The sequence below is a fragment of the Neofelis nebulosa genome, chromosome 12, assembly GCF_028018385.1.
Source record: "Neofelis nebulosa isolate mNeoNeb1 chromosome 12, mNeoNeb1.pri, whole genome shotgun sequence".
In the NCBI taxonomy this organism is placed as follows: Eukaryota; Metazoa; Chordata; class Mammalia; order Carnivora; family Felidae; genus Neofelis; species Neofelis nebulosa.
In genome coordinates, this window is record NC_080793.1 from 31,464,135 (window position 1) to 31,490,080 (window position 25,946).

General features: G+C 42.2%; 1 protein-coding gene across 5 annotated transcripts in view; it reads right to left on the reverse strand.

Annotated features, from left to right (window-relative positions):
• Positions 1–597: 597 nt before the first annotated feature.
• Positions 598–25,946, reverse strand: part of PLPPR1 (phospholipid phosphatase related 1) — a 327,119-nt gene continuing 301,770 nt past the window's right edge. For all 5 annotated transcript variants that reach the window (XM_058694746.1, XM_058694744.1, XM_058694747.1 and 2 more), the window contains 4 exons: positions 14,079–14,329; positions 10,445–10,621; positions 6,855–6,986; positions 598–984 (listed from right to left, as the gene is read on the reverse strand). In XM_058694746.1, coding sequence (XP_058550729.1) covers positions 952–984; positions 6,855–6,986; positions 10,445–10,621; positions 14,079–14,329 — 593 coding nt within the window. In that variant the 3' untranslated portion in view covers positions 598–951. The remainder of the gene's footprint in view (positions 985–6,854; positions 6,987–10,444; positions 10,622–14,078; positions 14,330–25,946) is intronic.

Consider the following 25,946-nt stretch of genomic DNA (forward strand, 5'->3'; position numbering starts at 1 on the left):
GTTAGTTATTACCATGCTAGAAAAATGAGATGCAGTTAAAATTCTAGAACAATTAAAAGCCACAAAGCCAAGCTGTTGCTCTGCGGCTCTAGGTTGTAGATGCTCCGATACCCTTTCTGTAAAATAATACTGTGCAAACTGTAAAATATTCATTTTCATAGAAAGTCCATACAATATGATATACAAAACTGTTGAGTTGACAGGGGGGACTGGTACTGGTTGCTTTTTGGAAACAGGTCTGCAGTGTTACCTCCCAATGCAAGGACATGATTCCAGAAAGATCTTGAGTTTTTTTTTTAGATGGGAGAAGACTTTATCTAGGAGAGAACATATAACCCCAATACCCCTCAAATCCAGGAGTCTCTGCCACTTTTTTATGTAAGTAAGTGACTTCACTAATATAGTACTTTAACTTAGAATACAAAACAGGTTAAGAGACAAGAAGTTCACAAGTTCTTTGTGAAAGGAATGTTTCTTTCTGCCAAATTGATTTTGAGATTTACCATTAACCAACATTGCCCTCCCTGCAACTCAAAAGTTAATTTTCATTAAAATTTAAAAGCTCTGGAGGAGGCAGCAAGTGCAGTAATAAAGGGGTAAGGTGAATTGTTACATTAATTTTATTTCTGTGCCTATAAAACTGAGAAAAGAAGGTCTGTGTACAAATATCACAAAACAACATCAATCATTGAATCAATGTGGTTCTTCAATGCGCACTGGAACAAGAAGAAAATTTTGTTGGTGTAAAATTCTGGCATAAATATATTAAAGCTGACAAAAAAAATCAGGGCAAGCTACATCACTTCCTCATACAAAAAAATGTACAAAACATTAGCTTCTAACTAGATAAACATAATACTTGTCTTCACAGTTTGACATCAAGTAACTGTGTGTCTTGAAGTATCGAATTGGAGGGTGATAAAAAAAACGGCTTGTGACACATCAGCTGTCTCAGGTGACTTCGGTCATGGAGGCAGAGTGATTCTGTAAAGACAAGCAGGTGTAATCTCAGATTCGGGCTGATTGACTCGTGCACACTCACTCTTCCCTGGCTGTGCCCTTGCTCTCTTGTCTCCTGACTTCATACAGGCTGTTCCCTCTCCCTGAAATGCTTTTCCAGGGCCTCACAAATTATCACTGTTTCTATTAAATCTTCCCTGATTTTTCAACCACAAATAAAATAATTTCTGCACCTAAACTTGGTCTCTATAAAGTTGTCTTGTATCATACTTAATCATATTTTAATAGAAACATTTAAGGATCTCAAAGTAACTTCAGCTGCATTCCACATTTTTAATGTGGTGTTTTAATATCAAACGGTTTTGATTTTTGAAAATTTTCTGTATGATTTATTCTTTGAGTCATGAGCTATAAAGAAATGAGTTTAATATTTTCAAATGTACAGGGTTGTTTTAGGTATAGATATCTATTTTTTTCCTAAAGAATGTAACCTGTGTGATATTGGTCCTTTACAATTTCTTGAGACTTTTAGGTGATTTATTTTCATAATGTTTCATATGTTTTGAGGATTGTATGTAATGCACATTAGATCTTACTAATCATCTATATTTTCACTATATTTTATTTGCTTATTAATTAGAGAGAAATGTCTTACAATCCATACTATGATTGCAGCTTTGTCCCCTTTTCCTCGTAATTCTATCAATTTGAGCATTTATGGCTTATTTATATAACCCCTACCTCTTGTTTACATAACTTCTACATACAGGTCCCAACATTTCCTCTTTTGTTTGAACTTAAACCCCCCAGTCCATGGGGTTGGGAAATGACTTAGGAAACTGTGGCTTTAGATCTGATTATTATTGGTTTCTTGATTCCTGTTTATGTTTAAAATACTAGAGATTCATATATTCTTGAGAGCTTGACTACAAATTTTAGAAACTAAGTATTTTGTTTTTCAATGTACTTTTTATCTGTCATGTTTGTGAAAACTAGAGCTTGATGCATTTCTTGCCATAATGTAAAAAATGACTTTTCCTTTATGTCTTCACTTTTATAATATGCTTCCTTTTTGAAAAAAAAAAATGTTGGGTCAATGCTTTGTTAATTTACATGTTTATAAGATTCCATTTCAGAGTAAGCAATAAAAGGTAAAGTAATTCAATAGGCTAGGATAACTAAATGGGTGGCTTTGGGCAGACTTCTTTAACTTTCCAAGTCTTGTCTTCTATTTATGATATGAGGTCTACAATACCACTAGTTTCAAATCAAGGGGGCCCTTAGAATTCCTCTGGGAATATTTTCTGAACTATAAATACTCTTTTACCTCATGATTGTTGGATTAGAACCTCCTGGGGTAAGGTTCTAGGCACCTGGGTCTCAGCACCCATTAGATTCTTTTTCTGCTAAAGAAAAAAAGGTCTCCCCTTCTTCCCAAATCTGGAGACATTGAGAGACTTTACACCACACCCAGAGTGAGGTCATACAATTGTTTCATTTCTAACTTCCTTTTGTTAATATAAACTGTGTTTGACAAGTGCACAGTTGCTCAACACCAAGGGCGTGGAGAAGCAGAGCACAGCTCCAAGCTGGTCTCCTTAGGGTCACAATAACTCTGTGGGATCCTAGAACAGGGTGTCTATGAGATTACAAGAACTCTACAGGACCACAAAATTATGCTTTGGAAACCTGACCATTTTTGTTTTGTTTGGATTCTATAATTACTTACTTTTTGGTTTTTATTTAGTACTTGGGAAAGATTTTAGAAAATGAACCCTGTCTTAATCAACTATGCTAAAGGAATCACGGAAGACAAATATTCAAATTTGAGTTGATTTTCAGAAAGGAATAAAAAGCCCTGTAACTCCATGTGGTAAAAGGGAAAGGTGTCTCAAGAGGAAGGAAAGGAGGGACCCCAGGTCCCCTCTCCAGCCAGACAGTCTTCTCCTTGAGGTCTTTTTTTTTTTTTTTAAACATTTATTCATTTTTGAGAGACAGAGACAGAGCATGAGCGGGGAAGGGGCAGAAAGAGAGGGAGACACAGAATCTGAAACAGGCTCCAGGCTCTGAGTTGTCAGCACAGAGCCCGACGCAGGGCTCGAACTCACAAACTGCGAGATCCTGACCTGAGTCGAAGTCGGACACTCAGCTGACTGAGACACCTAGGCGCCCCAACTCCTTGAGGTCTTTTGAACAGTGGGATAGATTTCGCACGTATGAATGCATGCTCTGAAGAGAAGTTCCTATTTTCTCTCAGATTCCAAAAGATCTTCTCCCTGGGAAGATGGTTCTATCCCAGATATTACAAAGGAGTCAGCTTCTAATAGCAAGCACAGCTGTTGGAGTTGACTAGGGAGTCCTTGCCCACAGGAGAAACCACAGGGCAGATTTCTTTTGGAAGAACTGTAGCTCAGTTCAAATACAGTATCCCTTACCACATGTTTCCATTTAATGCTAAATTGCAGACTTCAGAATGGAATTTCTCTTGAATGAAATGCCAGGCCCTATGGTATAGTACAGCAGGCGGGGCCTTTGGAATTAGATGGGTCTGTTTTAATTTTAACTGGGTGACCTTGGGCATGTTTCTTAAAATCTTTGTGTTTTACTTAACTTACCTACAAAATGGAATTAATTATAACAATTGTAGGGGATTATTGTGAGGACTGAATGTGATGGCTTGCAATAAATGCTAATTTTCTTTTCTTGACCCAACAAGTAAAGGGTATAATCATCCTAACTGCACACATGAAAACATTTTAAATAAAGGTGGATGCTTTGTTACTTGAGTCTTCTATAGTTGGTGTGGAAGGCATCACTTGAGAAGTCAACTTTCTAACCAGCGTCCTGTAGCTTCTCTTTGACTAGCCTGCAGAAGTCCTGTTCACTGTTTCTTAATTTATCTTGTGTGGGGGTTCAGATAGTGACTAGTGTCTGATTTTTGGTTCTTGCTTTTGTCTAAAGTCTCTAGTTCAGGTTTTGTTTCTGGCTTGCCTCTGCCCCTGTCAAACATTCATTTCATGCCTCGTGAATGCCAGGAAATATGGAGAGTAAATAAGATATGGTTCATAGGGTTCAGATCCTCAAGGTCTCCAAGCTCTTGGCAGAGGCAGATATGAAGGGGCATTATTGGCATTAATTTTGCAGGACAATCACACAATGGTCCATGAGGTCCTTAGGCCCAAGCCTGTTATTCAGAAATGGCCCCGTTGTATCCAGATGGAACGATACACATGGAAACAAAGATACATGGGCAGATTGAAGGAAGTTCAACTCCTGCTGGTAGTGAATCATAGTATATATTTTAAAGATAATCTTTCATTCTATCTTGTGGAAGAGCAGATTTTGAAATTCTGTTTGGCACTTCATATTTCAATGTAAGTGGAATCCCCCCAAATACGACCTAGATGTCTCTATGACCTCTGTGGTCACTACCAATGATCCTGAGGGAGAAGAGAGAGAGAAGTCTGGAGAAGGCTTCCAACAGAAGGTAGTGCTTGAGCGGTGTTTGGCAGAAGGATGGGGTCCAAAGTTGATGTCCTTAAACTGGGACGTTCAAGGCAAAGTAGAGAGCATTTAAAAGAACACAGAGACTCCCATGTTTGTGGAACTCAGTAGGTATTTGTTTGCTTTTAAAACTCACCTTTGTCTTCAGTTGCTTCACCTCAAAAGTAGAGGAAACCACTCTGATCTTATCAGGTACAGAAACATAATTAGATAGGGAAGACCAGAGAAAGTCTATCTCACCATTTCATTACAAGGGATCATGATTTAGCTCCTTTATCACTCAACCTGCATCGATAGGCTGTATATAAATAAACCAGCAATAGATTTTTTAGTATGTTACTTTTTTTTTTTTTACATTTATTTATTTTTGAGAAACAGAGTGAGACAAAGCGTGAGCGGGGGAGGGGCAGAGAGAGAAGGAGACACAGAATCTGAAGCAGGCTCTAGGCTCTGAGCAAGCAGTCAGCACAGAGCCTGATGCGGGGCTCGAACCCACAAGCTGTGAGATCATGACCTGAGCTGAAGTCGACGCTCAACTGACTGAGCCACTCAGGTGCCCCTTAGTATGTTACTTCTTAATTAAATCAAGTCAAAACGTTCACCTTAATACAGGTTGGGGGAAAAACAAACAAAATACTCGGCTCTGGGTTTAATGGAGAGCCCTAGTTTTTCCAAGATGGAAATAGCTTTAGTGTTTTGTTTTTCTTGTTAGTAAAATTAGAAAGACTTCACTAAATGTGAAAAGAAATAGGAGAGTTCATCTCAGATACTGGATAGTTAATAATCTTTAATAAGGGAAAATATTATTTTATACTATATTGATAATTCCAGTGGGAAGTGATTTGCTTTTCCCTTGTACTATCTATGAAAATGGTTTTGTAAGGATGTAAACATAAACACGATTTCAAGATGAATAGATTATTACAGGAAAACATTTTAGTGGGACTCAGCCTGGCCTGACAGTAGAACCCTGTTTTGTTATTGGTTATCTCCTTCTCTGCTTAGAGAACCACTCATCTCAGCCCTCCTGCTTGCTAGCTACGTGGCCTCAGGCAAGTTCGGTGAACATCGCTATCTTCATATTCCTATTAAATTTTTTTTAACGTTTATTTATTTTTGAAGGAGAGAGAGAGAGAGAGAGAGAGAGAGTGCGAGCAGGGGAAGGGGCAGAGAGAGAGCGAGGGAGACACGGAATCCGAAGCAGGCTCCAAGCTCTGAGCTGTCAGCACAGAGCCCAAAGTGGGGCTTGAACCCACGAACCGTGAGATCATGACCTGAGCTGAAGTTGGACGGTTGACTGACTGAGCCCACCAGGCACCCCCATATTCCTATTTTTTAATCTGTGCAGTGGGACTTTCCTATCGATTCAATAGGTTTTTGTTCAAGTAAGAATGTAGTTGTAAAGCACCTAGCAACTGTCCCAGGCAAAAACAAGTGTTTGATACTATCTCTCAAGGCTGCTTTCACTTGGCGAATCTTCTGCATGGCATTTCCTGTCTTCTCAGACAGAATACACTTCTTCACTTGGATTCACAAAGCACCTTGGGAACCTCTGATTCAGTATGCCATATTATGACTACTCGTTTATATCCATCTTCCTGATTATCTGTGAGTTCTTCGAGGACAAGGACTGTGCAGCTAATCATTTTCTGTATCTCTGACATGAACCAAGGCCCTGATGTAAATAAGTGAGTATGGTTGCATTAGAAGTTTTTGATTGTGGGGGCGCCTGGGTGGCTCAGTCGGTTGAGCGTCAGACTTCGGCTCAGGTCATGATCTCACAGTCTGTGAGTTCAAGCCCCGCGTCGGGCTCTGTGCCGACAGCTCAGAGCCTGGAGCCTGCTTCAGATTCTGTGTCTCCCTCTCTCTCTGCCCCTCCCCCGTTCATGCTCTGTCTCTCTCTGTCTCAAAAACTAAGTAAAAAAAAAAGTTTTTGATTGTGGTCATCAAAATAGATCCAAAAGGACACTTAGTAACCTTTTTAATGTTTGTTTTTTTTAATGTGCTTCCAGCTTACATCTATTGTTGAATGTAACAAAACCTCTCTTTCTAAATATTGTCCTAGTCACTAAACCAGATTGGCCTCCCACATAATTGGTCCAAATTTTATAAATGTGGTATTGCATAGTAGGTCAAGGCGTCTTAAAGCAGCTGGGGTTTAAGTTAGACATTACTAAGAACTTCCTGAGGATTCATGATTCCCACGCCCCAGAATAAATACAGGACTATTGAGAGAAGATTGAAGTTCTTGAAGCCTTTACCTCAGATTTGATTAGTGTTGAGTGGATTCAGTGGTATCCTGCTTCCAGTAGAGGAATGGATTAGCTGACCTCCCAAGATAACAGGCCTTGAGCCTGTGGGTTTGGTTTTCTAAAACCACTTTACTGTACCTGTGCGCTTAAGGTTTCCAGAGGGCTTTCTATCCTTGGGAAAGCCATTAGGGGCACTCCACGGGGATCCTCGGGTTTGGATTTGGAAGGAGATCCTTGTGTTCCTTTAAAGTTATGGACCACACACATTCCCTGCAGGATGAGGGGAAAAAAGACTGGAGTCAGACTATAGCTATCTATGCCTGGTCACCTCTGAGGATGGCAGGCCTTTCCCCCTAGAATATCGCTGCCATAGTGACTGTTTTCTTTTGAGCCAGTGGGTCATAGGGGCCATGCAAAGACCTTGGGCATAGTTTAGGGTGTCTACTGAACATGTCTAGGGGCTGATGAAGCATCTGACTGATACCCACATGGCCAGTGGTAATCAATCCACCCCACTAAGCCTGTTTCCTCACCTGTGAATGGAAATAACAACACCTATCTCACAGATCTGAAATGATTAAAAGACACAACGAATGTAAATCATCTTATAACAGCAGCATAATTTATTGAGGGCCACGCTGTGTCTGGCATGGTCCTGAGGATTTCACCTTCCTTCATTTAACCCACTCAGCAATCTTACAAGGGAGGGACTATTATATTCAACTTGGGTAAGGAGGTACAGAGAAGTTAGATAACTTGCCCAAGGTCACACAGAGATTTCAACTCCACAGCCCCTTAATCATACCACTCTATTCTTTTGCCTCTTAACAAGCGCCAACCATATAGCAAACGATCCATGCTGACGAGTCTTTCACTCCTAAGAGGACCCTCCCTAAATTATGTGACTACTGTTTGCTTGAGATTAAATAACTCAAAATCGTGGCACTTTTCCTTTATTGCTTCCATGAAAATACTTTCCCTCTAAACGACTGCTCACTTTTATTTGTTTTTACCATCTTCTCTGCTTCTTTTGCCCTCGTAGAGTTTATCCGTCTTTTTCCACTGTCTTCATTGTTCTGCATCATTGTTTCTATACCCAGTATCTTTGAATCTTTCCTGTCACTCTTCAAACCCTGCAGAACATTTATATAAATATTCTCTATTTGGCTTTCTTCCACCTCACTCTCCAGCTCTGCTTAAACCTCCTCGATTCAGGAAATGGGGGAACTGGGAAACATAGGAACTCTGAAGTTGGAAAGACCCAGGTCAGATTTATAGCTTATTGGCTGGGTGGCCATTGAGTAAGTTATTTATCTTTGAGCCCCATTTTCTTCATCTGTAAAATGAGGATAAGAATAGTGTTAGGGTTGTCCTACGAGCACATGATTTGGTGTATATACAGATTAGGGCACGTAGTAATTGCTCAACTAATCACCAACCCCTGCCCCGGCTGCTTTAATCTTCACAATAATGCATATGTGCTCTAAAGTATGCTCCTGGTCTCAGACTCTTCTCTTCCTGTCTTCCTGTCCAAGTCTCCACTTTGGGAGGCTTCCAGTCTCTTCGAAGACGTCTTTCCCCTCCCATTTCCAAGCTCAGTGTGTGTGCATGTGAGGTGTGTACATGTGCACATGCAGACAACAGGAAGAGCATGGGGTCTGTCTCTGCCAGGGTAATTCAGCAACAGTTCTGGGTCTTACATAAAGACCATTTGTGGAAAACAAAATTGGACATTTGCCATCAACTGGGAAGGCAAGAACAGAGCAAATAACTAAGCGGTAGGAAACAGGGCTGAAAGTTAGTGAGAGAAAGGAAGTTTAATAGTAAGGCAGAATTTGTACATGTGGCCTTAGAAAATGCAAAGGATTTCACAGATTTCATCCCATAAAGACCTCACGAAATACCTCGGGACAGTCTGTACTGTTCTTTGTCTCTAGCTGGGGATGTTGGTCCCGGGACTGATGGACAGCAAAATTTTTTGGCTTTTGAGCCTAAGCTTTCACTGATGGACTATTGATCTGTCTTTGAAAACCCTCTTTTCTCTTGAGGTCACCCGTGCCCTTTCCAAACTCTTTTAAAAGCAATCGCAATCATTGGGAAATATCTCCTATGAGAGATCAACATCTCAGGATCATTCAGCACCGCTTTTCCTGCAGCTTCACACAATTTGCATTGAAGTCCTTCATCTTTAACTTTAGAAAGAAAGCCTGGATCCATTTAAAATAATTTTGAATTAAAATGGAGCTTCCCCATCTCCATGGGGAGATCAGTGTTTTGAGCAACTGGGAGCATTTCCTGTATCTCAGCAGGTAAAAATGTTGGAAACTCTGAGTTAGAAGTTAGGAGAGGCATAGGTGTATTTAGTGTGTTGGAAAGGGCAAGGAGGAAGGCTAGGACAAGGAAGAATCATCTATGTATAATGCCAGTCTCTATGGGTGCTTTGGACCAGGATAGGCAGAATGGGAGGAGGGACATCCGGACAGTGATGGCTATTGTCTTTTAGGGGAAGCTTGCTGAATATTATTAGGGGATTCATTTCATGCACAACATAGGACTCTCCAGGCCCAGTGATTTACTGTAAATCCTTCCAGGTATACTTTAAATCCCTGAAGAGTATTTACAAATTGTACCTCTGTGGTATGCCGCCCTTGTGATAAAATACTACACAGCAAGAAAGATAAATGAATTATTGATACATGCTACAATGGATGGATCTCAAAATAATCATGTCAGGTGAAAGACGGCCAAGAAAATGAATATACACTATATAGTTCCATTCATATGAAATCCTAGAAAAGGCAAACTAATATAGAGTGTTGGAGAGATCAGTGGTTTCTTGGGAATGAGGGGAATGGATGAGGGAGAGAAAGATATATGTATGTCAAAATTTATCAAATTGTACACTTCATGTGGCATCTATTATCTGCCTATTATAGTTCAATAAAACTGTAAAAAGACAAAAGTAAAAATTAGCCTCTTCTCTTCCAGTCCAACTAAGATTAAGAGATTTCCTAGGTGAGCAGGTGGTGAGGCCCCCAGCTATTTGAGGAACTAAAATCATCAGAAAAGTAAAGATACGGAGAAAACTAAATCAGCCAAAACTCTTCTCCAGAAAGATTATTATATGTGGTTGAGAAGCCACTTATAGTGGAAATAAGCTGTCTGAGAGCCAAGTGTAGGTGAGAGCAGAAGCCTTCTAAAAAGCCTGGGAGTGGCTAGAGGAGTGTTTTCATACTGCAGAGTGGGATATGCAAGTCTGGGCCAGAGCAGAGTTTCTGAGGATGCGGGAGAAGGGGCTGTCTGCTTCCACCCAGGCTCTTTGTTTTCTGTTCTTCCCTCCTTAGTTTCTGCTCTCAATACATTCTGAACAGATATTTAAAGAACATTGCTTTAAAAATAAAATAAAGAACACTGCTTTGAAGGTACACCAAATTACTAGTCTGCTGGACCCCAGTCCACAGCCCAGTGTTGAAGGAAGCAGAGCAAGCCATCCTCCACAGGCATTCGTCTTTCTGACCCCTTGGGGGAACATGCAGTCAGATTTCTGAAAGAAAGGGTGCTTTAGAAGTCATTTTTGTAGCAAAAGGATGCATAATACTTGGAAGAGAGTTGCAACTCACAAGGCTGGGGCAGGAGGAACACGGACTTACACTGTGAAGTCTGGCTAACCTGACAGCCTTGCAGAGGGCACAAGAGGGAAAAAGGTAGAAAGAGGGAAGCTAACCTACCAGAAACAGGGCTACAGCAGTGCCCAGGATGAAGCCCGCAATCACGTCGGAGCAGTGGTTCCGATACTCAGAGACCCGATTAAGGCCTGTCAGGAAGGCTGTGCAGAGGGTCCCGAGGCACAGCACTGGTTTAGCCAGCCGACTGCTCTTTGTCTTGATTGTGCTTGTGATGTACATCTGGAACAGGACAGAGACCAGCAAGTGACAGGCAGCCTCCTTGTGCGGTGCAAACACATACATGCACAGACATGCACCAGCACATGCAACAGGGGCCGCGCCCAAGTGGCCACACTGACTAGTTGAACAATTCCACTAAGTCAGGTAGGAAAGAATTTGGGTAGGAAACCAGTGCAGCAAGAACAATGGATGGCTGTCTCCTAATCATGTTTTGTGTTCTAGTGGGCCCGTAAACAGAAATAGCGATGCAGAGTGACCGCATAATGAACATCAGAGTGTGCAAGTTTTATGCAACAAATTAAAGAATCACTTGGAGTATAAGGAAACCCACATAGAATCTCAGATACCAAAGAACTTCTGTGAGAATGAATTTTATGAAAGAGAAGGCCAGGTAGGTGAGTGGCTAATACATTTTACTTTTGGTGTCTCCCAGAGTTCTAGCTGATTCTTCACACTTGTGAGCAACAAACACAAAAGCATTGACTGGTTAGTTGATTGGCTGCATTAGAACTTCCAGATGGGTGTGTCACAAACAGGTTTCAGTTGTGCTAAATTCTCACATTCCTTGGAACAGCTGTGATCGGCTCTCTGCATTCATTTACTCTGGTGTTTACATTTTTAAAAAATGTTTTATTTCTTTCTGAGAGAGACAGTGCGAGCCGGGAGGGGCAGAGAGAAGGGGACAGAGGATCTGAAGTGGGCACTGTGCTGACAGCACGAGTGAGTCTGAGTGAGGCTGGAACTCATTAACTGCAAGATCATGACCTGAGCCGAAGTTGGAGGCTTAACCTACTGAGCCACCCAGGTGCCCCTACTCTAGTCGTGTTTGAAATTATTGAACTATGTGTTTTAAAATGTCGAACTTTTCTATGGGTTCCCCGACATCCAAAAGGTTGGGAAAGGAGTTCCTGACCTGAGGAAAGGATGATGTAATTTATGGCACCTGAGATGTGGGCTGTTCTTATCTATTGTGAGGGGCTTGGCAACACTCTTAAAGTTTCATCGGCTCAGTTATCAAATGTGTGTCTGGTGGCCTAGAGCCTCTTTCAAAGAAGTAAACACGGTTCGATCACCTGTGCAATGGTTATAAGAAACCACTAGAGGGCATTACTGATCCATCCCATCATTTCTTTAGAACCGATAAATAAATTTGCAACTCTGAGAAATAGTATGCTAATACCTACAGTCTACAGTGTGTTTGTATGGCCTGAGCACATACAGGTTCAGTGGATGCATTTTACAATGTTACAATGGAAACTTTTACTTTTGTAGAATGATGTTTCAACAGTGGTGTGAATACAGAAGATGGAATTCTCTATCACATGTAATAGATGACCTATGAAAGTATGGTTTGATCAGTTACACAAATTAGAGCACATTACACCATTCTGGGGCTGTATAGGAAATGTTACTTAACATCTACACTAGATATATTTAACTCTACTATTTTATCTTTTTATGTTATTTTTTAATTATACCCTTTATCAATCTTTCCTATAAGATTACAAACTATAAGAACAGGGGCTTAGGGTTAGTATTCTTCATGGTATTAACTAGTCCTTAGGAGATCTTTCTTGAGTAATTTCTGAAAGCACTTCACACATAACAGGGGCTCAAAAAGTGTTCACACAATTGGAGTCTTGTATCACGGTTTATCTGATTATAGTCTGTGGGGCATGATTTGAATTGGATTATATCTGAATCCTTGAAAACATCTGCTATTCTAAGCAGACTTCTTTTTTCTCAAAAGAAATTTGTATCTCATTTGATGAGACAATAGATTATTATGACAGATTTATTTTTATAACGGTGTCCTACAAATTTCACACCTCCGTGGCTTGAGTTCGATAAATATGGGTAGGAAAAGGGTTCAAGAGTACATTGCTTCATAGAACTTAGGCTGTAGATAATTTAGAACAAATGGAGATTTTGAAAGTTGGAGAACATGCCAAATGCCTGAGAGGATTTTCTTTGTTTAAAGAATACATGGTCGGCCTGCCTATCTATCTATCTATCTACCTATCATAAAGCAAGGTTTGATTGATCTGTTTGAGGCTTCTATATTATCTATGTGCATGTTTCCTAACATGGGGCAGCTGAAGTCATTTTTTCTCTATTCATTAAAGAGCAGATTTAAAAGGAATAACTAGGAAGACTAATTTTGGGTAATTGGTGGTTGACAAATTCATCCTATAGATGTGATCTTGTGAATGTGATGCCAAGGAGCCATCGTTTTAAGGAGAATATTCAGCAGTTTACTTGACGCTGTACTGAGTAGACCAGACGTGTAGTCAGTCCCCTTCTTTCCACCCTGAATGTAGGCATCCAGGTGCTGGCAGGGACGCCCTTCAACTGGAGGCAGACTCTCAGCAGAGAGTGCAGTTACCCTCACTTGAGGGGGTGGGAACATGCTCTCCTGGGGGGTGGGGACGAGTCTTGCTCAGAACCTCTGGGAAGAATGGATTATTTCAAAGGGGTCTTTCCTCTGCCTTCTCCTTCCCTTCCATTGAGACTCACTAGACTAGTCCTACCTGGAACATAAAGTTCAAGTAAGGAAAAGATGTGTTTTTGACCAATAGTTGTTCTTCCCCAGGGAAATGCATAGGATATCTGCCTTTGAGCTGATCCCTCTATTTCTGTGCTCTTGTTTCTAAGGAAGCATAGGCCAGAGAAAGGGGAGATGAAGTCATTTCCAAAATGGATGCAATTAAAGAGTAGGAAAGTAAAAGGGACAGCATGGTTTCTTCCTGTATTTTAAGATGTGGGACCCACTTTAGGTTTTCTCTGTGACGAAAGCAAACAATGTAGAGAGAACACTGTACCCCAGTGGGGGCAGTCAAAGCCTGTAGGATTTGGGGAGCAGGGACAAGTGAACTTTCGGGTGTTGGGGATCTGGTAGGATCACCCTTCTGCTCTGGGTAAACGGTGAAGAAGAGTGTCGGGAGGAGCAGAGAAAAGCTGTGTTTTTATCCCGGGTCTGTTGCACTACCCACGCAGCCATTCACATTAACGCCCACACCTGCAAACTTGCAGGCAGGTGTGAGAAATGTATGCTGTCCTGGAACCGGTGAAACTTTGGCAAAGAGTGCTGTTGTGAGCAGTGGGAGGATCCCCGACAGGGTGCCAGAAGCCTGGGTCCCAGGTCTAACTGTGGGTTCTCACCTATTTCTCTGGGGCTCAGTTTCTGCATCTGTAAAATGGGAAGATTTGGCTAAGAGATTATCCACATTCCCAAATCAATATCCTCTGGCAGCTCGGTATGTTACCCTGGGGTGTTGGGGCGGGGGCGGGGGGGGAGGCAACGGTATGGTGCTATGCAGGAGAAACATGTTGTAACAGGACTTTAAAAATCACTCTAAGTGACTGTGACAAAAAAAATGAAGGTGAGGAGGGCAGAGAGACATGTATCCCAGCCGACAACTCATCTTGGGAGTGCCGGCAAGACTGGGCTACTCACCGTGGCATATAAGGCGGAATAAATGCTCAGAGCGGCATGTTTGGAGGGAAAGGACCTCCGAGCCTTTTCTATCACTTCCATGTCCCCGGTACAAATGTTGCCATTGTTTATGAACTGGTGGTGTGCTCGGCAGTCTGTACTGGTGTAGTTCGGCTTGCACACTGTCAGGAAGTACGGGGTTAGGTGCCCCGTGACCACCTGTCCGGCGTTTACAAAAATGTCAGTAGCAAAAAGTCCGAAGGCAAATACCCCTACAAGGAGATTTGAAACGATTAGCAATGGTGAGGTGCACCGTCGGTTGGTTTTGTCCCTGAGAGGAAAACATAGCAGTGAGAGTTCATCAGAACCTACCAAAAATGATCTCGCCAAATTGTCTCCCCAACCTTTATCTTTGCAGGGAGTGGTGCCTGCTTCCCAAATCATTCCATTCAAATTGATGCAGATATTCTGCAGTTAGCATTTTACCATTTTGTATAAACCAGAAGCAGCATGTTCTAATGGGAAGGACTGGATTTGGGGAATCATACAGATTTGGGCTCCATCCAGACCCAGCGTTGCTGACATTCACAGAAGTTATTCGCCTTCTCTGAACCTTGGTACCCTCAGTCACAAAATGGTCAGGGGGAGGGATACCTCTTGGGGGGCAAGATTAAATAGGATAGGTACAAAATACTCCCTTTGGCGTCAAGTAGCTACTCAACATCAGTTTTTTTTTTTTTTTTTTCCAGTAGAAAATATATTCTGCCTGCTCATGTTTGGAAACGCAAATACTGAGGAGGGGTATTTATGACATCATGGCGGCTGAAGTGAATGAGGTTGTTAGGGAGTTATCCTTAAAGATAAAAAACGTCATTCCAGAAACCTCGATTGAATTGGATGTTTCATTTGACAGTTGGGCAGAGAAAATAAGAAAGGGAGAGTGTTACAGAAAAATGCTGGTGACTGTATCGGTTTCATACAGCTGCTGTAAAAAGTTACCACAAACAGGGGCGCCTGGGTGGCGCAGTCGGTTAAGCGGCCGACTTCAGCCAGGTCACGATCTCGCGTCTGTGAGTTCGAGCCCCGCGTCGGGCTCTGTGCTGACAGCTCGGAGCCTGGAGCCTGTTTCCAGTTCTGTGTCTCCCTCTCTCTCTGCCCCTCCCCCGTTCATGCTCTGTGTCTCTCTGTCCCAAAAATAAATAAAAAACATTGAAAAAAAAATTAAAAAAAAAAGTTACCACAAACAGAGTAGCTTAAAACAACACAAGTGTATCTTCTTAGAGTTCTAGAGGTAGGTTTCCCTGGGTGAAATCAACAGTGTTCCTTCTGGAAGCTTGAGGGTAGAATTCATTTCTTGCCTTTTCCAGATTCTAAGCTGTTTTACATTCCTTATCTGTGACCCCCTTCTAGCAATTATGTCACTATGACCTCTGCTTCCATTGTCACATTTTCTTTGACTCAGAGTTTCCTGCCTCCCCCACCCCCCGCCTTTTTTAAAAGTTATCTTGAGAGAGAGATAGTGAGTGAGAGAGAGAGAGAAAGAGAGCACGCAAGGAAGGGACACACAGAGAGAGATTTCCAAGCGGGCTCCGTGCTGTAGGCACAAAGCCCAGCGTGAGGCTCAAACCCACGAACTGTGAGATCACGACCTGAGCTGAAACCAAAAACAGGACGCTTAACTGACTGAACCACCCAGACACCCCTCCTGCCTGCCTCCCTCTTATAAGGACTTTTGATTACATTGGGTCCACCTGTCCAACCCAGGATAATCTCCTCAACTCAAAAGCCTGAGTTTAATCACACCTGTAAATTGTCGTTTGTCATATAAGGTAACAAATCCACAGTTTCCAGGGATCAGGATATGGACATTTTGGGAGAGGAGGGCATTATTCTTTCTGCCACACTGACTTTGCTGTTTGGCTGAGAATCCTGTGGGTAGGCTGTATTTCCTGGATTTTATCTGTCCTCTGGCAAATTCCACGGGATTAGTCCCAATAAGATTGAACATGGTAGAGCAGAATTCTTTTAAAAAAAATTTTTTTTTTCAACGTTTTTAAATTTATTTTTGGGACAGAGAGAAACAGAGCATGAACGGGGGAGGGGCAGAGAGACAGGGAGACACAGAGTCGGAAACAGGCTCCAGGCTCCGAGCCATCAGCCCAGAGCCTGACGCGGGGCTCGAACTCACGGACCGCGAGATCGTGACCTGGCCGAAGTCGGATGCTTAACCGACTGTGCCACCCAGGCGCCCCTAGAGCAGAATTCTTGATAGGAAGCTTCACTGTGAACTCTTTCAAAGCCTACACAGTACAGCTATAGATTATCAGTGGACTATTGTCTGTTAAAAATACCAAAGGGGGCTGTGCAGAGCCGAGGTACATGCAAGTTACTTGAAAGGATAAAGACTTCCCAAATGCAGCTCAATTATGGGAGAAGTTGGCAAGTGTGAGAGTCAGCATTAACCCTTGTAAATGTCAAGGATCTGCTACAGTTTCAGCTAAATTTCTACCCAGCTTTGACTCCCATATTCAATGTCCTCCATCTGCAAATTGTGCTGACATCAGCACTGAAAAGTTGATCCATTATAGCAGAAGTGAAGACAAGTTTGGCTGAAACCTTCATCCGGTTTTCATTTTGATCTGTATTGATTGCTATAATTTTCTTTTTTGTGGCTTTGCCAGGATGTGCTTCATCACAATGAGAACTGGCTCCTTTAATAGCTTCAGCCAGCTCACTCTCAGAGGGTCTGACCTCTGAGAGTAGGCAATCATTGATCATTCGTGGCAATTTTCCCCCCAGGTTCAGGAAGTCTGAATGGTTAGAGATTTTTTTTTTTTACACCTTTAAGCAAGATTCTTAAAGACCAGGTCTCTGGCTTTTTCAAGGGGCAATAAGTCTGTCTGGGCATACTTTTCCAGGAAACCAGGGTAATTTATGATTTGAAAAAGGACAAGTGACAGCACTTTCCTCTGGCATTTTATTTGTCAGAAGTGCTTCCAATTAGGGTGGGTTTGTTCTTTCTGAGACAGGATTTCTAGGCTCCTAGGATGGGTGTCTGAAATGCCAGCCCTGTGGTCCATGGTGATTCTGTGATGGGCAGCTCTCCTATTTATTGTCCTGTGATATTTTGCAGAAAGTTGCTTTCCCTCTTCTTTGCCTCCTTAGGCATCATCTCTGCTTCTCCTAATGGCTTAACAAGCATCTGCTTTCCAAACATTTCATTCTGGTGCATTTGATCTAGCTTCAGAAGGGCACTGTCACAGGCCACCTGAATGTCACAGGCCATGCCAACAAAGGGCGGCAGAACCTGAAGCAGCGATTCACAGACAATGTCCTATCACACGGGGCTTTTGTAAGACACTCCAGCCATTGCCCTTAACCCTGAGCTACTTGTGTGTATTTTACAAGCCTCAGAAGCTAACAATAGCTCCTTTTGTCCTCAGGGTCAGGCGGAATACCATTTATGGTCTCTGTATTGTAACGTATGATTTGAAGGGGATGTTTTTAAAATGTCTATAGAACCTACCTTGGTGTCAAAAAAATTCTTTAAGTGAGGTCGTATTTTTGAAATATTAACAGATACATTTTTCATTCCTATAACCCTCCCTAGTGGGTTCTATTTATCTTATGAATCTGCTCCCAGTAGTGTTCCTTGCTTCAGGGGAGCTGATTGCATTTATGAATGAATTTATAAGCTGACACAATAGCCTAAAAGTAAAGTGCTTTTGATTTGCCAGAGCTGTGTGCTTGAGACACTTGTTATTGTTGTTGCTTTGTTTGGAATTCCAAAAAGGCTTGGATGGGAAGACTGAGAGTCACCCTTTGGGGGGGGGGGGATGTGGCTGAGGATGCCACACAAGGAGGCTGAAGGAGTGAAGAGGCACTCCCATGCTCCCTGCCTCACGCTGGCTGACAAACCCAGGGTCAGGGCAACAGACATCTCCAGAATGATTTCTGGAAATCCATTTGAAGTGTGTCCTATCCCTCTCAGGGTGTAGCTCAGGAGCTGCAAGCCTTTTAGAGAAGCTTCACACCCAGCATGGTATCAGACGAGGGTACCTGCATTAGCAACGGCAGAAGATCAAATTTGTGGAGCCCAAGGGCCTCCTCACAAGACTCATACGTTCTGGTGTGGGGTGGGGTAAGCAGTTGTAAATTCCCACATCCCTAAGGGATGACAGGCATTAGAATGCCGACAGGACCAAGAGGCTAGGAGGGCCTGAAATTAGGACAAAGAGATTGATTATGATGTCTGTGGTCCTTGTCAGGATGCCATAGATCAGCTAAGGAAACCTACGCATGCCTCTTCTTTGTTGTTTGTTTTTTAAAGTTTATTTATTTATTTTGAGAGAGACACAGACAGCGCGAGTAGGGGAGGGGCAGAGAGAGAGGAAGAGAGAGAATTCCAAGCATGCTGCACACTGTCAGCACAGAGCCCAACGTGGGGCTCCAACTCAGAACCATGAGATCGTGACTTGAGCTGAAACTAAGGGTTGGATGCTTAACCAACTGAGCCACCCAAGTGCCCTGGCCTCTTCATTGTGGTGTAAATATGACACCCATCAGGCAAGCCCAAGGATAAAGAACGAGGAAAATGAAAGTATTAAAAAGTCCTTATTTTTTTCCTCAGGATTCTATCTGGGTCCATCTGATCTCAGTCTGTCTATGGACAAATTAGGGTCTTTGATCACTAGTAATTTGGGACATGGAGGTCAAATTCTGGGACCTGGTCCCTACTATGGAATCATTACAGTATTCTACCCTTTCACTCAACCATGAACGTAGAAAAACAGTGACGTAACCAGGAAATGTGCATGAGGAGAACCACCAAAGCCACAGATAATTGGCATGCTGGAAAAACAGGACTCATACCAGGATACCATTAGGCCTTCCAAACAAAGAACTGAGAAAATGCATAACCGGACTCCGTGGTATGAAGGAGGATGCTATTGCTTTTCACACAGGTGCCCTTCATTAGGAAACCTAGCCCCAGATAGTAGGCTGGGAACGGGGTGAGTAGGGGCTGGTGGGTGAGGGAAAGACTACATTCCTTTTAGCCACAAAGATCCTGTGACCTTTAGAGGTGGGGCTTCTAAATTGAAGGCCAACTGTTCTATATTCAATTATAAATGTGTAATTTACAGTTTAATATGGCACCTAGCTGACAGCCTCTGGTGGAGCATCTCTCAATTGTCTACTAAAGTATACATGGGGCTTGTGAAAAAAGATGGAAACTCATAATGTCAGCCCAAAGGGAGAATCAGCAAGGGATTTCCATTGTCAGTAAGTGACATGGAGTGAGTTTACTCTCTGTCTCTGTCTCGCTCTCTCTCTCTCTCGCTCTCTCTCTCTCTCTCTCTCTCACACACACACACACACACACACACAATTTTACTTCATGAAAAACTCAAGCTTCTCCTTAGAAAACAGAGATCAGGGGAGAAAACCTAGGGCGAGAATTCCTTTCTGTCCTACCATCTGGCCACTGACTCAGATTCAGGCTTTAGATTGCTCAGAAATAGGGCTGCAGTCACTCCACTGGATGAGGTCTGCTCTTTGAATTTATCTGAAACTCTCTCCTCTCCTTCTTCACTCTCCTGAATGTATTCAGAAACATAGTCATGGACAGCAACTCGGTGGGAAGTGGCAGAAGCACGGGCAGTAGTGTCTTCTAGGAGGAACACACCCAGACGGGCTCTAGAGAGCAGGGCCTGCGGGGTCCTGTGGTTTTGTGTGCTTCTCATCTTTACAGTAGTGGGGGCACAAGGAGATGCCAGTTCACTGGAGCCGAGGAGCTCCAGTAGAAAGCCTGCTGACTGGGAACTGGACTGAAGCTGTGCACACCAACCGGCTGGCAAGCTGTCGTTCCGGAGAGCAGGCCAAGAGCAAGCCACAATTCTGTTGATGAATACTGTGCATAGGACTTGCCTCACTTAAAAGTGAATAGGGCGAGAGGTGCCTGGCTGGCTCAGGCAGTTAAGTGTGTGACTCTTGATCTTGGCTCTGTCATGATCTCACAGTTCGTGAGATCGAGCCCCATGCTGGGCTCTGTGCTGACAGCGTGGAGCTTGCTTGGGATTCTCTCTCTGCCTCTCTCTCTCTCTCTCAAAATAAATAAATAAACAACAAAAATGACCAAATAGGGAAGGGTGCCTGTGTGGCTCAGTAGGTTAAGTGTCCAACTTCAGCTCAGGTCATGTTCTCGGCCCTGTGTTGGGCTCTCTGCTGTCAGCACAGGGTCCTCTTAGGATCCTCTGTCTCCTTGTCTCTATGCCCACTATGCCCACTCCCCCCCCTCCCCCCCGCCTCATGCTTGCTTGCATGTTCTCTCTCTCTCAGAAATAAATAAAAGTTAAAGAAAAAGAGTGAATAGGGAGAAAGAAACAATCACATACTCATGGGGTCTTAGAAAAAATATTTCTATTCGAGACTTGTAGGAATTTTACATTAGTGACTATTCAGTAATGTCTACATCTCTCATTAGAATTGTAGAATATACAAGCTCTCTCAGAGCACTGACCACCTCTACTTTAACACTGCACACTAAGTACCTAGTATCAAATGTGGCACATAGTAAACATTTCATACATATTTGTGGATCAATTCATGAACTGCTAAAGAATCCTCACAGCAACAATAGAAGAGGATAAAAAGCATAGGAACTTGTCCAAATTATCTAACTCACATTGTCGTCTCACATCCTTGATTCTACTGAACACAGAACACAGGGTTGACAATAAACCATTTGGCATGTAAGCTGTAGGGACCATGTCTCTTTTTTATAAACTTCACAAAATCCTGCATAGTCCCACTTAGCAAGTAAAGAGAATAATTGAAAACTGGGACTATGTAAGTTCTCATGAGTCGGGAAACTCATAAGTCATCATTTGTAAATTAAAGGATTCTCCATTTTTGATGCAGCGAGAATGAAAAAAGAACCTTAAATTGGAATATGGAGATCCCTGCTATATACATAGGAGAGACTTCCTGCCGGGGAGGCCTGTGAATCCCGAAATCATGACCAGCTTGGGTATAGTTTTAGACTTAGACGTATTTGAGAGAAATGTCCCCATTTCTGATCCTGAGAAGTTGCAATGGTTGTCAGTTTAAATATTAACACAGGGGCACATGAAATCATGACTCCTACCTATTCTCATGCAGAGAAACTAAAATATAGAACTTCAAAAAAAAAAGAAAAGAATATTGAAAACGACATAAAAACGAGTTATCTGGGTTAGGTTGGTCACAGTACTCTCTGAAAAGGGGAGGGACTCCCATTCCTCCGTCAACATCCCTTCTCAGCCTCTCATCTAACATTTCTAAAAGAGGGCTGATCCTGTGTCTATGTTTAGCAAAACAATGCAGTGAAAGAGAGGATGGAAAAACTATTGTGCTATGTGACACTGAGAATGCTTGAACATTGTCTCATGTTCAAAATGTGCCAGCTTTGTGAATCTTTTGTGATAGTTTTCCTACTATGACACTTGAGCAACAAGCAAACCGCCCTCGAATCACTTCCTAGCCTTTGGTTTAGTGGGGAAATGGATGAAAAGCTTATCCCACAGGAACAAGTAGAGCCAGTGGCATGGGTTCGTCAGTGCCATTTTCGACAGTGGAAGGGGAACACCTAAGGAATTCTTATGGGCCATTTCCTCAGTGCACATTCTGATTCAATCACCAACTCTTAATTTTAGATCGTATCTTCCACCAAATCTCCATCGGAAATAGAATACAAGATACAAAGAAATGAACAGAGTTCCTTTTCGCTTTTACTTTTGCCACATCAAGTTCCTTAGTGGAAAATCTCAGTGGAGAAAGTCAGTCAGCTGTTGCTCTCAATTCCGCTGTGAAGACCATTCTCTCAGGAAACAACCATTTCTTTAGGAAAAGGAAAGAAAGAAGGTGAAATGTCTTTTCGTTTTTGAGACAGACAGACAGAGAGAGAGAGAGACGGAGAGAGACAAAGAGAGAGAATCTAAAGCAGGCTCCATGCCCAGTGAGGAGCCTGACCCAAGGGCTCGATCTCACAACCTGCGCCAACATCAACAGTAGGATGTTTAACTGACTGAGCCACCCAGGTGCCCTGAAGCGTCTTCTGTTTAATATGCTTTATTCAAACTGAAAGTTACCCAACGAAGAGACTTATCTGTTACCATGTTCATCCCATTTCCTTGTAAGGATGTACTGCACAGGTGAGATGTTTAAATAAGCGTGCCATGGATACTAGGTAATAACAATAAAGACAGTAACAAGGATAGCTAATACCGTGTGCTTAGTGTGCATTAGGTATTGGTCTAAATGCTTTAGAATATAGTTCACTCAGTTGCCACCACAACTCTATGAGGTAGACACTGTTAGTAGCTCCACATTTCACAAAGAGGTCAATTAACTTGACCAAAAAAGAGCTGGGATTAGAAACTAAATAGTAAGGCTCTAAATCCACTCTTTTTTTTTTTTAAGTTGATTTATTTATTTTGAGAGAGAGAGAGAGAGAGAGAGATACAGTGTGAGTGGGGGAGGGGCAGAGAGAAAGGGAGAGAGAGAGAATCCCAAGCAGGTTCCACACTGTCAGTGCAGAGCCTGATGTGGGGTTCGAACTCAGGAACTGTGAGATCATGATCTGAGTCGAAACCAAGAGTCAGACACTTAATCAACTGAGCCACCCAGGTGCCCCTAAATCCATACTCTTTAAAAAAATTTTTTTTTTTAACGTTTATTTATTTTTGAGACAGAGAGAGACAGAGCATGAACAGGGGAGGGGCAGAGAGAGAGGGAGACACAGAATCCGAAACAGGCTCCAAGCTGTCAGCACAGAGCCCGACACGGGGCTCGAACTCACAGACCGTGAGATCATGACCTGAGCCGAAGTCAGATGCTCAACCGACCAAGCCACCCAGGTGCCCCCCATACTCTTAATCATAACCTTCTAAGCTTATATTTTCATAAACCTAAAAAAATATGAGTAGGCCACAGCTCATGAGTTCGAGCCCCGTGTCGGGCTCTGTGCTGACAGCTCAGAGCCTGGAGCCTGCTTCGGATTCTGTGTCTCCCTCTCTCTCTGCCCCTGACCCACTCCCATTCTGTCTCTGTCTCTCTCTCAAAAAAAATAAATAAACATTAAAAAAAATTTTTTAAAATATGAGTAGGTATCAGGCCATGAAAAACAACACTTTTAGTCCTGTTTGCTTGGCCACACACACATGCACACACACGTGCAAATGCACACTGAGAAGAGGCAAGGATTTAGAACATGCCCCCGATGAAATGTATTGCACTTGTCACAACTGAACAAGAATTCCTCAATATTTTAGGCAACAATTTTCCAACAAGAATATTATGATAAAATACTTGGGATATGTCATCACTGAATGAGGTAGTTTTTTTTTTTTATCACTTTGGCAATGAATCTAATTTTTTTTCTAATATATTATAACACCCATCAGTGCAAATTGATCTACACACATCAAATATCTTATGCTTCAGAAAGAAGTTTCTGACACTATTGAATACATCAGTTCCTTGGACAGTTAATTTCAGGTGTTCACAAAACAAGATCCATGTGGTCTCTGTTTCCTACATATTTCATGAAAACACCAAAGGCTGATGGGAGTCTACTTGTCTTAATGGCATGGTTTTAATTCTAAGAATAATTTTATTTAAATCAACTAGTCTGGACCTCAGTTCCTTTATATCACAGGGTTATTATGCAAATCACAGAAATAGTTGTAAAAACATTTTGTAAATCGTGAGCTTGATATAGATACTAGTTACTACTATTTTTATAACTGAGGGAAATAAATGTCCTCAGTATATTTTATTTTATTTTTAATGATTTATTTTTGAGAGAGACAGAGAGAGAGAGAGAGAGAGAGAGAGAGAGAGAGAGAGAGAGCGAGCATGCACGCAAGTGGGGGAGGGGCAGGAGAGAGGGTTCAGAAGATCAGAATTGGGCTCGCTCATCACGGGGCTCAAACTCACAAACCGTGAGATCAAGACCTGAGCCACAGTTGGATGCTTAATTGACTGAGCCACCCAGGCTTGATTATAAAACTGGTTATAAAGTTATTTTTAAAACAGAGGAAAGAGACAAGGACCCTATAATGCTAACAACCTCAATCAAATAGTCGACTCTTTGTGTTATTCATTCTCTGTATTAATAAAGTACCTTTTACAATATGATGAGCTGGTGGTTTTAAAAACTACCTTATATTTGGCAGTATATCTACTCATCATGATGGATGAAGGTTAAGGATAATTACTTAATAATGATGGGTAACCAACAGGAACCATTCCTCCTAAATATTTTTATAAATGAAAGAACAAACACATCTCTACTTCCCCAAAGCATAAAATTACATTTCTTGATGACACAGTTTCATCTCAACTGGAGTGTCTTCTTTAGTCCTCCTTTCTGGGGACAGTTCCTCAGTGTTTTTCTCTCTCAAATGTCTGACTCCTGCTGGCCTTTCAATATCTGCCTCTCAGTTCCCCTAGGCAGTGTGGATCCAAATGCTGCTTGAGAGAGACAAAGATCCTAAAAGTTGGCCAGAGGCAGTGGAATTCTACAATAAAATGGAGAAGTTGCATGCAGGTAAATCTAGGAAGTATGCCCTAGATACAAACTAAATATGGAGAGGGAAGATTCTAGATTCCTAACCTACCAAAGAATCTAACAATGGGTATATTAAATTCTGAAGGGCTTCTAAATAGCAGATCCCAAGTTCTGCCCTTTCTGACAATGTTTGTGTTTCAAAAGCAAAGCTGGTGCTTTGAATTCCCTCCATTCCCACCACTGACAAGCATCAAGTCCTGTTGATAACTGACAGATTACTGATCTGGTGCTGTTGCCCTCTGCTTGACGCATTTCCTAATCACTGTTATCACATTCTAATATAATCATTTAAATTGTTTCCAAAGCACCACTTTTTTAATTGAGGTATAACTGACATAGAACATTAATTTCTTTTAATTTTGAGAAGGTTTTATTTATTTTTGAGAGAGAGAAGAGAGCGAGCAGGGGAGGGGCAGAGAGAGAGAGGGAGACAAAGAATCCGAAGCAGGCTCCAGTCTCTAAGCTATCAGCACAGAGCCAGATGTGAGGCTTGAACTCGTGAACCACAAGATCATAACCTAAGCTGAAGCTGGACGCTTAGCTGCCTGAGCCACCCAGGCTCCCCAAACATTAGTTTCAAGTGTGCAGTATATGATTTGATATTTGCATATATTGCAAATTTTACTTTTCACATAGAAAGCTTTGAAACCACCCTTTATCGATTGTTGGAAGTCATTTCCAATATTCAGACAGTATTTTTGTATCTCACTGTGCCTAATTTTGTGATGTGTGTAGTATCTTCATAGCAAAAATATTCACGTAACATTTGAAGCAAAAGTCCGAAGTATACTTGTCTTCCTAAATCTTTAAAACTGAGGGTGGTCCTGCTTCCAGGGGTCATTTTGCAGTGTTCAGAGGCATTTTTGATTGACACTAGTGGGTCAGGGGTGCTACTGACATCTGGTGTATAGAAGCCAGGGATGCTACTGAACACCCTATGCAGAAAAGAATGATCTGGCTCAACAGGTCAATAGTGCTGAGGTTGAGAAATGGCTTTATAGCAGAGAGGTTCACTGACGTGCCATGAATGTGCACTGGCTCATCTGCAAAGTGTAAGAAAGTGGCCATCTACTTGCTCCTTTCATCAGAGTCCAGTCTTTAAACACTGGTGCTGGGAAGACCCTCAGGGAAGGATCACTAGAGTCTCATATGACTAACTAACTTTCCTCTTGATAATGAGAGTACCCTATAGAGTCTGGAGTAGGAGTCTTGCTCTGGACTGTATGTAATGTGCTGGTTCACAGAGGATGGCACTCAAAGGAGAGCAGATTTGTTCT